The following is a 17500-nucleotide window of genomic DNA, read 5'->3' as shown; positions in this document are numbered from 1 at the left end:
CGGGGACCTGGTCCTCACTAGGTCCTCCCAGGTGTCTCCAGGTAAACACAGGGACCTGGTCCTCACTAGGTCCTCCCAGGTGTCTCCAGGTAAACACAGGGACCTGGTCCTCACTAGGTCCTCCCAGGTGTCTCCAGGTAAACACGGGGACCTGGTCCTCACTAGGTCCTCCCAGGTGTCTCCAGGAAAACACGGGGACCTGGTCCTCACTAGGTCCTCCCAGGTGTCTCCAGGTAAACACAGGGACCTGGTCCTCACTAGGTCCTCCCAGGTGTCTCCAGGTAAACACAGGGACCTGGTCCTTACTAGGTCCTCCCAGGTGTCTCCAGGTAAACACGGGGACCTGGTCCTCACTAGGTCCTCCCAGGTGTCTCCAGACAAACACAGGGACCTGGTCCTCTCTAGGTCCTCCCAGGTGTCTCCAGGTAAACACGGGGACCTGGTCCTCACTAGGTCCTCCCAGGTGTCTCCAGGTACAGACATGGATGCTGAACCCATCCGTGTCCTCCTGTCCGTCCTGCAGGGAGCCGGTGAAGGAGGAGGTGAAGGAGGAGGTGGTGTTCGACTCCCTGAGCAGCGTCCCTCAGCACGCCGTACGGGACCTTCCTCCATTCACCAACGTCAGCCTGAGACTGGTCCTCAGTAACCCCGAGGGACGGAAGGACAGCGAGGAGCTGCTGGTGCTGACAGACGAGGACGGTACGAGACAGAGAGACTTCTTCTTCTTTGGTGTTTAAACAACGTAGAGAATAGAAGTTAAATAAATGTCTCCCTCTCAGTTCCTGGAGCCGTCCCTGTGGGTTCGATCCTCGGCAGCAGCTATGAGCAGCAGATCAGTCTGAGCTGGAGAGAACCGCTGCACACCTACGGCCGCATCCGCCAGTACGAGGTAGGACATCTGTCCACATCTGTCTCTACCCTCCACATCTGTCCACATCTGTCCGCATCTGTCTCTACCCTCCACATCTGTCTCCACATCTGTCCACATCTGTCCACATCTGTCCACATCTGTCCACATCTGTCCTCTCTGTCCCTACCCTCCACATCTGTCCACATCTGTCCTCTCTGTCTCTACCCTCCACATCTGTCCACATCTGTCTCTACGTCCACATCTGTCCACATCTGTCCACATCTGTCCTCTCTGTCCCTACCCTCCACATCTGTCCACATCTGTCTCTACGTCCACATCTGTCCACATCTGTCCACATCTGTCCACATCTGTCCTCTCTGTCCCTACCCTCCACATCTGTCCACATCTGTCTCTACGTCCACATCTGTCCACATCTGTCCATATCTGTCCTCTCTGTCTCTACCCTCCACATCTGTCAAAACTATCTCAGACTTTCTTTACCCACAATCCCTTGTGAAGACGTTAACGTGGTCCTCCTCCTCAGATCTCCTACAAAGCCTTGAGCTCCTTCGACACCGAGTTCGACTTGTCCAATCAGAGCGGCAGGGTGTTCAAACCGGCCAATGAGACGAGCCACGTGTTCTCGAGCCTCTACCCCGGCTCCACCTACTCCTTCACAATAAGAGCCTCCACCGTCAAAGGCTTTGGGCCTCCAGTCATCACCCAGTTCACCACCAAGATCTCAGGTCAGTGTCCAACCAGATCCACCTGAGACATCTGGGTCTGTAGGGAGGTTACCAAAGGGGTCTCCCACAGACGGGATCAGGGGCCCACGGGGGCCCTCATCAAAACAGACTCTCTTATGAACCTTTTCTTATATTAAGTCCACAAGCACATTCTGATATATGGATGTCCCAGATCCTTAATCCTGGTCCTGGTCCTGGTCCTGTTCCTGGTCCTGAGAAAAGGATGAATAAGGGAGTAGACCTGATGTAACACACTCACTAATCTTCCTCCTCCTCTTCCTCCTTCTCCTCCTCAGCTCCTCTGATGCCGGCGTACGATCAGGAGTCTCCTCTCAACCAGACCGACTCCTCCGTCACGGTTCTGCTGAAACCGGCTCAGAGCCGAGGAGCTCCAGTCAGGTAACACACACACATTAACACACACACACACACACACACACACACACACACACACACAGGTGTTGAAATATTCAGCAGCATCAATCTTCCGCTTCATAAAGTTTTCATATGTGAGACGTTAAACATTAAAACACGACATGAAGAAGAAACTAAAACTTCTCATCGAAATCTTTCTCTTGTTTTTATCAAATTATTACTGAAATTAAAAATTATTTTAAACAAACTGACAAACATATCAGATATTATCATTATAAAATGAGAGAGACTTAATAATTAATAAATATAAAGTTAATAAATATAAAGTTAATAAATATAAAGTTAATAAATATAATTAATAAATATAAACATTTGACAGCCCTTTTTGCTTAAAGTGACACAAGAAGGCAGAGGAACAAACATCTGAACTATTTAAAGAAATAATATTAATTTCTTACCATCTATCACATCATTTTTATAATGTCGTGCACGATATAAAAAAATTATGCAGTTTTTTTTTAGGAATTTAGAGAATTCAGCCTATAATTGAAAACTCTTTATTGTTACCAAACACGACAAAATAGAAATTTTAATTGCAGGAAACTGATACCTGTGAAATGATTTAATAAGATAATAATAATAATAATAATAATAATAATAATAATAATAATAATAATAATAATAATAACAGCCTTTGTTTATGGCAGATTGAAACAATCTGCCGTCGCTCTTTTTCCCTCCCATATTTCCTTATGTAATTTAAAGATAATTAACAAACTTTTGACAGTCGCCTCTGACGCGCTGGTAAATCCTTGTTGCCGGGTTCCAGAGGGAGGCGGTATCCGCGGTAACAGTCGTCATGTCAACAGCTGTCTGCTCTCCGTCGTCGGGCTGTAACGAGGGATTTGGTTAATTAACGATGAGCAGGCGGGGCTAATCAGAGAAGGCTGCTAACACCAGGGATTAACCAGGGATTAGCAGCTAATGTGTCAATCACACACACACACACACACACACACACACACACACACACACACACACACACACACACACACACACACACACACACACACACACACACACACACACACACACTGAGCTGACAGCTAACAGAAAGATGCTTCAGTTCATCTCTAATTATTGACTGACATATAATAAATAAACAATAAACAGCACATTGTTCAACAATAAAAGCATGAGAGACAGGAAGAGAGGCTTTTATTTTCCCGATCAACCTCATGCATGTAACGACTAATGACACATTATTTATCTGGTTTGTGTTGAGACGTTAAGAAGAAGCTGTTGTACCAGAAGAAGTACTCCCAACTTTACTTCAGTCAAAGTACTAAATACTCGTAGCCCTGCATTCAAAGATGTACTTAGGTGAAAGTATTCTTTAAGCAGAATAATATTGTATAATTATTTCTGATGACATCACTTTAAAGGTGGAGCTCATTTTAATGACGTCATACAATCTGTAATGAAACATCATCATTTATACATTCATTAGTTCTAAAAAGTACAATATTTACCTGTGAGATGTAGAGGAGTAGAAGTATAATGTACAAAAGTACAAAAAGTAAAGTACAAGTAGAAAATGGTATGTAAATTACAGTGCAGTACTTTCTACCACGGTCATCAGTGTTAAGAGTTGTTGTACTTTCTAAGAATAGAGCTCAATGGGAGCAGATATAATGAAAATATAAAGGACCTGAGATGGATCCTTGTGGAACACCACAGGAGACCAAACGCATCATCTGTGATGGTCGTTGCTCAGACTGTCAGTGATATTTCCCTGATGTTGAGTTTTTAATATGAAGACGTCGGCCATATTATCTGACCAGAGAATTAGAATGCAGTAGAACTGAGAGTAGTACGGCAAAACATTTGAACCTCGAACCAAAACTGTATCTGGTAAAATCTCATATGCAAGGTCACATTTCTGGTAAAAGACCTTGTGACGTGAACGCTGTGTTTCTGATGTTTACCTGAAATCATTGTGCTGACAAGTCTGAATGAAGTCTGGATGAAGTCTGAATGGTGTCCACTACAGCTGTGCAGAAATATCTATAAATCTTGCTATTACAATATTTATTTTTATTGATAGTGTATTGATACGTCCACGACTACTATCATTACATAAAAATAAAAATAAATCCTGTTTCAATGAATAATGAAATATGATGTTTATATCATCTACATGTCAGTTAAGAGAGTCAGTGACAATGAGAATACAATATATAATTTTTACATTTTCAGGAGAAAAAAAAGTATTGCACTATATTCCAATATGTGTCGTATCGTATCGCAATATGTCGCAATATATATCGCATCGTGACATATCATGACACGTGCATGGTGACATAACATGATAGGTGTATGGTGACATATCGTGATAGGTGTATGGTGACATAACATGATAGGTGTATGGTGACATATCATGATAGGTGTATGGTGACATATTGTGATAGGTGTATGGTGACATATCATGATAGGTGTATGGTGACATATCATGATAGGTGTATGGTGACATATTGTGATAGGTGTATGGTGACATATCATGATAGGTGTATGGTGACATATCATGACACATGTATGACATATTGTGACACGTGTATGGTGACATTGTGACACGTGTATGGTGACATATCGTGACACGTGTATGGTGACAAATCATGATAGGTGTATGGTGACATATTGTGACACGTGTATGGTAACATATCGTGATAGGTGTATGGTGACATATTGTGACACGTGTATGGTGACATATCGTGATAGGTGTATGGTGACATATTGTGACACGTGTATGGTGACAAATCGTGATAGGTGTATGGTGACATATTGTGACACGTGTATGGTGACATATCGTGATAAGTGTATGGTGACATATCGTGATAGGTGTATGGTGACATATTGTGACACGTGTATGGTGACATATCGTGATAAGTGTATGGTGACATATCGTGACACACGTATGACATATTGTGACACGTGTATGGTGACATATCGTGATAAGTGTATGGTGACATCGTGACACATGTATGACATATTGTGACACGTGTATGGTGACATATTGTGATAAGTGTATGGTGACATATTGTGATAAGTGTATGGTGACATATTGTGACACGTGTATGGTGACAAATCGTGATAGGTGTATGGTGACTTATTGTGACACGTGTATGGTGACATATCGTGATAAGTGTATGGTGACATATTGTGATAGGTGTATGGTGACATATTGTGACACGTGTATGGTTACATATCGTGATAAGTGTATGGTGACATATTGTGACAGGTGTATGGTCACATATTGTGACACGTGTACGGTCACATATCGTGATAGGTGTATGGTGACATATTATGACACGTGTATGGTGACATATCGTGATAGGTGTATGGTGACATCATGATAGGTGTATGGTGACATTGTGATAGGGGATGGTGACATGTTGTGATAGGTGTATGGTGACATATCGTGATAGGTGTATGGTGACATATTGTGATAGGTGTATGGTGACATATCGTGATAGGTGTATGGTGACATATTGTGACACGGGTATGGTAACAAATCGTGATAGGTGTATGGTGACATATTGTGACATGTGTATGGTGACATATCGTGATAGGGGATGGTGACATATCGTGATAGGTGTATGGTGACATATCGTGATAGGTGTATGGTAACATATCGTGATAGGTGTACGGTGACATATTGTGACACGGGTATGGTAACAAATCGTGATAGGTGTATGGTGACATATTGTGACATGTGTATGGTGACATATCGTGATAGGGGATGGTGACATATCGTGATAGGTGTATGGTGACATATCGTGATAGGTGTATGGTGACATATCGTGATAAGTGTATGGTGACATATTGTGATAGGTGTATGGTGACATATCGTGATAAGTGTATGGTGACATATTGTGATAGGTATATGGTGACATATCGTGATAGGGGATGGTGAGGTACCTGCTGATTCACAGCTCAGGTATCCACGTTCATTTTAATCTCCATTCCAGCGTCACTTCACTGACCACAGTCCATCAACATGATGATTTAATCTGCTTCCATAATTAAGTCTCTTCCTTTGGTTGAAAGATTGATGAATAAAGCTAAATAAAATGAAACCAACAGCTGGTGGGCTGTTCAGGTGTCCTGGGAGAAAAGAGTGTCTAAAGAGAACACATGTCGACACACTGAAGACTGAAAACCAGGAAATGAATCATCTCAAGCAAATCCAACATTTATGTTTCTCTTTTCATGCAGGAACAAGACAAGCGATGAAAAGAGTGTGTGTTTGTGTGTGTGTGTGTGTGTGTGTGTGTGTGTGTGTGTGTGTGTGTGTGTGTGTGTGTGTGTGTGTGTGTGTGTGTGTGAGACGTGTGGTGTGTTAATTGACATGATAGTTTTTGTGAAATCCATCAGATTGAACAGATGCTGCTCGGAGATACGATTACATGTTTGTGTGTGTTTATATTTAACTTTGCTTTTGTCTCTTTGACACCAGACTGAGTTTCAGCCCTCGGGCGTCCAAACACACACACACACACCAACACGCACACACAGCACACACACTGTACAGCACACACACTCATTTATAAGAGCCTCACATCGCAGGACAAAAGGTGTTGCCGCGAGCGACCTGCAGCTGTAATCAGATTACTGTCACACACACACACAAGTGCTGCGACGTGAGCGTGAAGAAATGTGATTGGAGGCGGTTTGTCAACGACAGAGAAAGAAAGAAAGAGATGAAGAGAGAGAGAAGTGATGAAGAGAGAGAGAAGTGATGAAGAGAGAGAGAAGTGAGGGGGAGGAGGGAGAACGACCAGAAAGAAAAGAGAAGGAAAGAATGGAGGAGTGATTGAATCTGTCTGCTTTCTGAGGGGAATTAAACAATACAGATACTGCAGCGTGTTAGTGTGTGTGTGTGTGTGTGTGTGTGTGTGTGTGTGTGTGTGTGTGTGTGTGTGTGTGTGTGTGTGTGTGTGTGTGTCATACAGTGTGTGTGTGTGTGTGTGTCTTCCTGTCCTCCTTTAGTTTCCTGTCCAGCAGGAAATGTGACAATACTGCAGTTTCTCCGTTCACACCGGTTGAAACAGCGTGTGTGTGTGTGTGTGTGTGTGTGTGTGTGTGTGTGTGTGTGTGTGTGTGTGTGTGTGTGTGAGTGATATATGACTGCTGTCTGGTTCCGGTGCAAAACACAACTATTGTTTCCAACGTGTCCTCCGGGACACAAACGCTGATGAAACTCTTCGTGTTGCGTTCAGGTGCAGCTCTGTGTTTCTGTGAACTGCTCACACACACAGTCTGTGTGAACTCTTCTGTGCTGTTGGTTTGTCTTTGGTGTTAGAGAAGCTTCTGGAGATGTTGTGGAGCCTTTAGAGTTTCTATCGAGCTTCAAAAGATTCTTACAGTAGAGGTTTTGTAGAATCTGAAGTGTTTTTTGTAGAGTCGGTAGAGTTTTTCAGAGTAAGCAGAGCCTATATGAAGATACAGAGATTCGAGATTCTTGTACAGTCTACAGAGGTTCATGTAGAGTTTCCATTTCATTCTCCAGAGTTTCTGTGTTTTTTGCTCAGCAGACTGAACCCTTCCTGAAGCTGTAAATCACCGTGGTAACCAGCCATGTTTATGGGATGGCTCCTCTCCTCCGTCAGACACATGGTGTTTATTTGTCCTCTAGAGCTCTTCTGCTCACAGCTGAGCTGCTGAACAGGAATTTATTTTCAATCATAATCAGTTCTCAAACACAGAGATGATTCCTCATCTGGAGCTCTCTCCATTAGGTTCCTGTCTCTGTGTCCTTTAGAGACGAACAGGATTTAGTACCTGAGGAGACACGAGGATGAATTATCAGTTTAATGTCACTCTGTAGGAAGTCACAGCTCCACAGGCTCACAGTTCATAAAGAGGAGGAGAGGAGGAGAGGAGAGGAGGAGCTGACCTTTATGTGGAGCTGAATAATGAACCAACAGATGGAGGAGGAGGAGAGGAGGAGAGAGGAGGAGAGGAGAGCTGACCTTTATGTGGAGCTGAATAATGAACCAACAGATGGAGGAGGAGAAGCGGAGGAGGAGAGGAGATAAGAGGAGGAGAGGAGAGGAGATGAGAGGAGGAGGAGAAGAGGAGGAGAGGAGGAGAGGAGGAGGAGAGGAGATAAGAGGAGGAGAGGAGAGGAGATGAGAGGAGGAGGAGAAGAGGAGGAGAGGAGGAGGAGAGGAGATAAGAGGAGGAGAGGAGAGGAGATGAGAGGAGGAGGAGGAGAGGAGGAGAGAGGAGGAGAGGAGAGCTGACCTTTATGTGGAGCTGAATAATGAACCAACAGATGGAGGAGGAGAAGCGGAGGAGGAGAGGAGATAAGAGGAGGAGAGGAGATGAGAGGAGGAGGAGAAGAGGAGGAGAGGAGATGAGAGGAGGAGGAGAGGAGATAAGAGGAGGAGAGGAGGAGGAGAGGAGATAAGAGGAGGAGAGGAGATGAGATGAGAGGAGGAGGAGAAGAGGAGGAGAGGAGATGAGAGGAGATAAGAGGAGGAGAGGAGATGAGAGGAGGAGGAGAAGAGGAGGAGAGGAGGAGGAGAGCGGCTTCATCAGGTTCTCTGTTGTCCCCACAAACCTGAAAACTAAATGTTCCAAAGTCTTAAAGGTATCTGATCAATAACGATCATCTACATACAGTTATAGATCAGTAATATCTCTCTGATCAGAGAATGAAGTCTCTCCGTGTTTTGAAGTCAGAGCTTCTCCTCTTACAGCTTAGCGCTGTTAGCGCCATTAGCACCGTTAGCATTGTTAGCTCTGAGCTGCTGGCTCACTGTCGTCCATGTTGACGATCTAAATGCTTTAAAGAGTTTGGTTCCTGTGAGAGACATGACTGTTGTTGTTAGCTACAAAACTAACTGAAGACTACTAACCTACTCAGAGCTAACTAGGTCTAAGTCTGACTGGCTAGTTAGCTAGCAAGCAACCACTAACTCATTTAGCTAGTAGCTTTTTTGGTTAGTTACTCTACCGGTTAGCTAGCTAACTGTGTGACTAAGCATTAGTTAATGATGGATATTATAAGTGTTGCCTGGTTAGTTACTGAAATATATTGAACAAAACTACCAACGTTTATTCTCTAATCACAGTGGAATATCAGAAACACAGCCACTGTTAGGAAGTTAAAAATCTGTCTGTCTGCCTGTCTGTCCTCAGTAAGTACCAGGTGGTGGTGGAAGAGGAGCGCCCCCGCAGACAGAGGAGAGGTACTGCAGAGATCCTGCGCTGTTATCCGGTGCCCATCCACTTCCAGAACGCCACGCTGCTCAACTCTCAGTACTACTTCAGTGCAGAGCTGCTGATGAACGAGCTGAGAGCGCCGATGCCCTTCTGTGTCGGTAAGTTACTAAACACACAGCTAGCTAGTTAGCTAGCTAGCTAGCTAGCTAGTTAGTTAGTTGCCAAATGAACACACTTGTTAGGGTTAGGCTTGTTCAGTTTTTTTGTTACTTGGTTAGTTAAGTAGTTTGTAAGTTTACCTGTGTCTGTGTGTGTGTACAGGTGATAACAGGTAAGGGTTAACCTGTTTACCTGTGTGTGTGTGTACAGGTGATAACAGGTAAGGGTTAACCTGTTTACCTGTGTGTGTGTACAGGTGATAACAGGTAAGGGTTAACCTGTTTACCTGTGTGTGTGTACAGGTGATAACAGGTAAGGGTTAACCTGTTTACCTGTGTGTGTGTGTGTGTGTGTGTGTACAGGTGATAACAGGTAAGGGTTAACCTGTTTACCTGTGTGTGTGTACAGGTGATAACAGGTAAGGGTTAACCTGTTTACCTGTGTGTGTGTACAGGTGATAACAGGACCTACAGCGGTTACTGGAATGCTCCTCTGCTGCCTCATAAGAGTTATGGGATCTACTACCAGGCTGTCAGCACTGCTAATGGGGTGAGTCCACCTGTTCACCAACACACCTGTTCACCAACACACCTGTTCACCAACACACCTGTTCACCAACACACCTGTTCACCAACACACCTGTTCACTAACACACCTGTTCACCAACACACCTGTTCACCAACACACCTGTTCACTAACACACCTGTTCACCAACACACCTGTTCACCAACACACCTGTTCACTAACACACCTGTTCACCAACACACCTGTTCACCAACACACCTGTTCACCAACACACCTGTTCACCAACACACCTGTTCACCAACACACCTGTTCACCAACACACCTGTTCACCAACACACCTGTTCACCAACACATCTGTTCACTAACACACCTGTTCACCAACACACCTGTTCACCAACACACCTGTTCACTAACACACCTGTTCACTAACACACCTGTTCACCAACACACCTGTTCACCAACACACCTGTCATAACACACAGGGGTGTCTCTATACTGTGATGTTCCCTTGGAACCAGTGTTTTATATAAAGTTATAACGTTAACGTTGACATGTTTTAGTGCATGTTATTATTTACCTGTAGTGATGTCACTACCTGCTGATTGATCTGAGATCAGCTCTCTGGATGACTTTGATTTAAGAACTGGATGAGTCTCAGGAGAGTCTGGAGCTCTCCTCTCTCTGTCTTTAAAGAGACGGCTGCTGTCAGGAAACCAGATCTCAGTGTTCAGCAGAGCTCAGTGTGTGACAGGAGCTGTGTGTGTGTGTGTGTGTGTGTGTGTGTGTGCGTGCGTGCGTGCGTGCGTGCGTGCGTGCGTGCGTGCGTGCGTGCGTGCGTGCGTGCGTGCGTGCGTGCGTGTGTGTGTTACAACAAAGCTTCCACATTATTCCATTACATTCTATTCTGTTCGTCAGTTCTCTTTCAATGTCCTCCACTTTTTTATCTGTCTGTCATGAAAACCAGAGGAGTGAAACAGAGAGGTCACACACACACACACACACACACACACACACACACACACACACACACACACACACACACACACACACAGTTTAATGGGAGTGGAGATAGTTTCTGCAGCCTGACCAGTGACACTAATAGGCTGCAGTGGGAGATGTGTGTGTGTGTTTTGTCACTTATGTGTTTGAAAGGAAGATGATTGTTCAGTGTTACACACAACACACACACACACACACACACACACACACACACACACACACACACACACACACACACACACACACACACACCAATTAAACCTTCCGGCGTCAATAATTAACATCTGTGTGTGTGTGTGTGTGTGTGTGTGTGTGTGTGTTGTGTGTTGTGTGTGTGTGTGTGTGTTGAATAATGCAGCGACCGTAGTGCTTTTTAGTGTCGCCATACCGCAGAGAAACACCGCTGCATGTGTGTGTGTGTGTGTGTGTGTGAGCATGAATATTCATGAGCTCTTGTGGTTAATTTGTCGTCTGTTTGTTAAAACCAGAAAGACGAAAGATGTTCTCTCTCGCCTTTCACCAAAACCTGTCTCACTGTGTGTGTGTGTGTGTGTGTGTGTGTGTGTGTGTGTGTGTGTGTGTTGGCTGTTAAATGCCAGCACAGGCACTGATCCACAGCCATTTGCCGTCTGTCTGTTCTGTTTACAGTGTGTGTGTGTGTGTGTGTGTGTGTGTGTGTGTGTGTGTGTGTGTGTGTGTGTGTGTGTGTGTGTGTGTGTGTGTGTGTCCAGGAGAAAGTTGCCAGACGTGACAGCTAATATGTCGACATTTGTGTTGACAGGAAACTCATTTTCTTCTCCCTCTAACAGGAAACAAAGATCGACTGTGTGCGAGTCGCCACCAAAGGTAAATAATTGAGATGCATTTTATTTTGAAGGAGTGTATTTTCAGATTACATTAGATTATTTATTGCCGTTTGCACAACAACAGGTTAGAACACACAACATTACAGGCAGAGTCAGCTGTTTATGTAGAAAGGCAGGGAAGAGAGCAGCTTTAAAAATTATATTTTTATTATATTTAAATAATATATATATATATATATATATATATATATATATGTATATCTATAAAGACACACAACACGCACACTATTAATTATTGCACAGAACATGTTTATGTACATAACAACACACTTTAGGTCTAAACCTGTAAGAGTCAAATTTATTCTCAAAGGTAAAAGTTCTATTTTAAAATTTGATCCATTTTATTTTGAATATTAACACATTTTGACTTTTCTTTCCTTTTAAAAGGTTTTGATTACATTTTAATTTGAAAGGTGTTGTGTTCTTTTTCATTGTTAAAGGTTTTTGCTGCTGTTAAAATAAATTGAAACATGTTTTATTTTGAAAGTTATAGATTATATTTTATTTTGAACGTGTCCATTTCACTTTTATTTTGGAGGGTTTGAAAGGTATGTTTGTGTGGAGTGCATTTTACATTGAAAATGTGTTAATATTAACAATAAAGCATGGTAAACATATTATGCTTTATTTTGAAAGGTATAGAATTGTTTTATTTTGACAGGTGCTGAAGAACATTATATTTTGAAAAGGCTTCGGTAACATTTTATTTTGACAGGTGTTGGTTACCAGTTAAGTTTCATACATACTTCATACATACATATTTCATTTTGAAAAGTGGAGACTACTATTTAGCTTGTACTGTTAGCCGGTAGCATCACTAGCAGCTTGGACCTGCTTTCTGGTCTCTGCTGAACTCTGCTGACTGCTGGACTGGACTTGAATTAGCCAGTAGTCCATTCTGTGTGATGACACAGATGGCAGTTAGCTGTTGGAGCACTAGGCTAACAGTTAGCATCCAGAAGTATAACGGCTCACAGGTGGCTGCTGGTCCCTGACATCTGTCCGTCTGTCCTCTGGTAACAGGAACACCTAATGTCCTCTGCAGACGGACAGACAGACACACAACAGAAATATAGCACACACTGAGCTTTATGCTACGCTAACGCCAGGCTAATGACTGGGACTCTATGGGTGTCCAGAGAGCCATTTAGCAGCACAGCTAAACAAGCTACAACACTGTTATCTCCCCCGATGAACATCCAGGATTATCTCCCTCACACACACACACACACACACACACACACACACACACACACACACACACACACACACACACACACAGTCACACACACACACACACACACACACAGTCACACACACACACACACACACACACACACACACACACACACACACACACACACACACACACACACACACACACACACACACACACAGTCACACACACACACACAGTCACACACACACACACACACAGTCACACACACACACACACACACACACAGACACACACAGTCACACACACACACACACACAGTCACACACACACACACACACACACACACACAGTCACACACACACACACACAGTCACACACACACAGTCACACACACAGTCACACACACACACACACACACACACACACACACACACACACACACACACACACACACACACACACACACACACACACACACACACACACAGTCACACACACACACACAGTCACACACACACAGTCACACACAGTCACACACACACACACAGTCACACACACACACACACACACACACACACACACACAGTCACACACACACACACACACACACACACACACACAGACACACACACACACACACACACACACACACACACACACACACACACACACACACACACACACACACACACACACACACACACACACACACACACACTTTTATTGACTGTTCTGGCTTTAATCAGCTTTTATTGGAGCACAGTTCTGGTGGCTAACGACACCAGCTGCTGATTGGCTCTGCTGGTCCCCTGACACCTGTCAGTCACGCTGCAGCAGCCAACCAGATCTCCCAGGGGGAGTCCCCCCTTCCCTTTCAGAGTACCCACGATGCCTTGCAGCGCTAACAGTGAATGGAGCTGATGTGAATGTAGAGGAGAGCTGAACGTCTCCTGAATGTTAACCGGACACTTCAGAACAAAGAGAACTCAGTTTAGAGCTAAAGGGTTCACTTTATTCTGAAAGGGAGGAAGCTCTGACACACACACACACACAGTCACACACACACACACACACACACACACACACACACACACACACACACACACACACACACACACACACACACACACACACACACACACACACACACACACACACACACACACACACACACACACACACACACACAGTCACACACACACACACACACACACAGTCACACACACACACACACACACACACACACACACACACACACACACACACACAGTCACACACACACACACACACACACACACAGTCTCACACACACACACACACACACACACACAGTCACACACATACACACACACACAGTCATAGACACACACAGTCACACACACACACACACACACACACACACAGTCACACACACACACTCACACACACACACACACACACACACACACACAGTCACACACACACACACACTCACACACACACACACACACACACACACACACACAGTCACACACACACCTCACATGTACCTTTAATAGAAGCTCAGGATGTCAAAGTGAGGAAATACAAATCTAGAGGCAAACAAACCACACAGAGTAGTACATATTTATATATTCACATTATATATATATCCATATACATATATACATATACATATATACATATATACATACACATACATACATATATACATATACATATATACATATATACATATATACATATATATATATATACATATATATATATATATATATATATATATATGGTGTATATATAGTTTATTATCCTATAGGGCGTTTTGTTTCCTCTGCTGCTGTTTCTGCTTGTTTGATTACTAATAACTGATCGATTGATTGATTGATTGGCTGATTAACGAGCTTCTCTTTCAGGTGTGTTACTAATAATTCTGCTTCATTACAAACCACTGCTACAGCCTCTCTCTGCCTGTCTGTCTGTCTCTCTGCCTGTCTGTCTCTCTGCATGCCTTCCTGGATGGGTAGCTGCTATAATCGTCACCCAGCTCACCACGCCGTACATTCGCATCGCCGCAGCGTCCGGAGACAAGCAGCTCCCAGGTCAGAATACACACAATACACAGAGTACACACAATACACACATAAAAAACAGAGACAGTGTCTCCATTAAACAGTGAGACTGATCTGAGATCACTGGATCACTGTGAGACAGGATCACTGTGAGACTGGATCACTGTGAGACTGGATCACTGTGAGACAGGATCACTGTGAGACAGGATCACTGTGAGACTGGATCACTGGATCACTGTGAGACTGGATCACCGTGAGACTGGATCACTGGATCACTGTGAGACTGGATCACCGTGAGACTGGATCACTGGATCGCCGGATCATTGTATCACCAGATCACTGGATCACTGGATCACTGTGAGACTGGATCACCTCATTACAATGAGACAGGATCACTGGATCACTGTGAGACTGGATCACCACAAGACTGGATCACTGGATCGCCGGATCATTGTATCACTGTGAGACTGCATAACTGGATCATTGGATCACCAGATCATTGGATCACCAGATCACCGGATCACTGGATCACACCTTTATGCTGCTGGTTCTTCTCAATGATATCAGGTTTCATGATCCACTGAGTTATGAAGAAGAGAAAGCTGCTGTAAATACTCACAGACGGCTGAGAGGCTGAAGATCCACGATGGACCAAAGTCTTAGACCCTCAGCTGAAGAAGAGCAGAGCAGTCAGCTGATCACCTGGTGGGGAGTTGGATCAGACCTGGTCATCATTCTGGATGAAGACTCTGTCCATGAGGTCTTGAACTCTGATCTCCAGAAGAAGTTCTGGAGACTTGGACTCACAGTGAGCCGGGTTCAGAGCCTCCATAGTGGAAGCTGCTGATAGAAGCTGAGGTCAGAAGGTCGTCGGTGCCTGATGTGGTGTTTACCTGAGAACCTGCTGAAGAAGGAGGCCTTTCGGGTTTGGCTGGTCCAGATGTCTCTGGAAACAGCAGATGGGTACCGGTTGAGGAGTTAAGGAGAAACATGGAGAAGGACTTTCATTTTGCCTCAAGGAAGTTCTGGCAAAACCGTTAGTGGCCGTGGACTGGGGATTTTGTCGAACGGCGTAAAGAACACTTTGAGGAACTCTTGAACCCGATCAACAAGTCCTCCATGGAGGAGAAGAGTTTTAAGACTCGGGGAAGACTCGTCCATATTCCTGTCAGAGGTCATTGAGGTCAAAAAGCTCCTCAGGAAGGAACCAGGACTGGATGAGGTTCTCTCTGAGAGGCTGAAGGCTCTGGACATTGTTGGCTGTCTTTGTTGACACAAGTGGCAGACCAGGGTGGGGTTCCCACAAAGGGGGACCAGACAACTTCTTCTGTTCTCCAACTATCGGGGTATTGTACTGATCAGCCTCCAGGGAAAGTTTACTACAGGGTTCTGGAAAGGAGGCTCAGATCCAGGAGGATCAATGTGGATTCTGTCCTGGACCAGTGGACCAGCTTTTTATCCTTGCAGGTCTGTTGGAGGGGTCATGGTGGTTTGCCAATCCAGTCTACATGTGTTTTATGGACTTGGAGAAGGCCTGCGATCGTGTCCCGTGGGGAGTCCTATGGGGGGTACTGAGGGATTACGGGGTACCTGGTTCATTACTACGAGCCACCCGGTCCTTGTTTCCAGTGAGTGTAGGTCTCCTTCTGGGTCATCTGTTGTCTTTAGTCCTGTTTGTGGTTTTCATGGACGGGATCTCAAGGCCCAGCTGGGGAGGAGAGAGTCCAGGATTGTGGCTCTGCTCTTTGCAGATGATGTGGTTCTGTTTGTTCCTTCAGAACGTGACCTTCAGCAGCACTGGTGAGGTTTGTAGAAGAGAGTGAAGCGTTGAGGATTAGAGTCAGAACCTCCAGGTCTGAGGTCCTGGTCCACTGCTGGTTTGTAGTGAGTCTCTGCTCAAAGAGATATCTCTGGTTCTGGTTCTCTATTGCGGGTCAAATGGAGCGTGAGATGGAAAGAAGGTTCAGTGATGAAGACGTTGAACCGGACCGTTGTGGTTCAGAGAGCTTTGATCCAGAAGATAGAGCTCTGGATCTACCAGTCCATCTAGTTCAGACCCTCAGCTGTATTATATATACAGTATATATATATATACATATACAGAGAAAGTATGTGAAGATATTAATCTACGACAGACAGCTAACCCCCCCCCACACACACACACACACACACACACACACACACACACACACACACACACACACACACACACACACACACACACACTCACACACACACACACACACACACACACACACACACACACACACACACACACACTCACACACTTTCATTCAGAGCTCACAGAAAATTACATTTAAATATTTAGCAGCCTGAAGGTGGAAACTTTCTACCAACTGTTTTTACACAAAATATGTGTCTGTGTGTGTGTGTGTGTGTGTGTGTGTGTGTGTGTGTGTGTGTGTGTGTGTGTGTGTGTGTGTGTGTGTGTGTGTGTGTGTGTGTGTGTGTGTGTGTGTGTGTGTGTGTGTGTGTGTGTGTACGTGTGTGTGTATCTGTGT

At 44.5% G+C, this 17500-nt stretch overlaps 1 protein-coding gene across 1 annotated transcript in view; it reads left to right on the top strand.

Moving 5' to 3' along the window:
* Nucleotides 1-17500, top strand: part of LOC129110897 (receptor-type tyrosine-protein phosphatase mu-like) — a 154095-nt gene that overhangs the window by 75107 nt on the left and 61488 nt on the right. The window contains exons 11-18 of the mRNA XM_054623158.1: nt 524-699; nt 780-889; nt 1395-1596; nt 1893-1995; nt 9178-9359; nt 9815-9909; nt 11694-11730; nt 14934-15008. Coding sequence (XP_054479133.1) covers nt 524-699; nt 780-889; nt 1395-1596; nt 1893-1995; nt 9178-9359; nt 9815-9909; nt 11694-11730; nt 14934-15008 — 980 coding nt within the window. The remainder of the gene's footprint in view (nt 1-523; nt 700-779; nt 890-1394; nt 1597-1892; nt 1996-9177; nt 9360-9814; nt 9910-11693; nt 11731-14933; nt 15009-17500) is intronic.

Source organism: Anoplopoma fimbria, chromosome 21, assembly GCF_027596085.1.
Source record: "Anoplopoma fimbria isolate UVic2021 breed Golden Eagle Sablefish chromosome 21, Afim_UVic_2022, whole genome shotgun sequence".
Classification (NCBI taxonomy): Eukaryota; Metazoa; Chordata; class Actinopteri; order Perciformes; family Anoplopomatidae; genus Anoplopoma; species Anoplopoma fimbria.
Note: the sequence above shows the minus strand (reverse complement) of the source record. Positions and strands in the feature narration are given on the sequence as shown.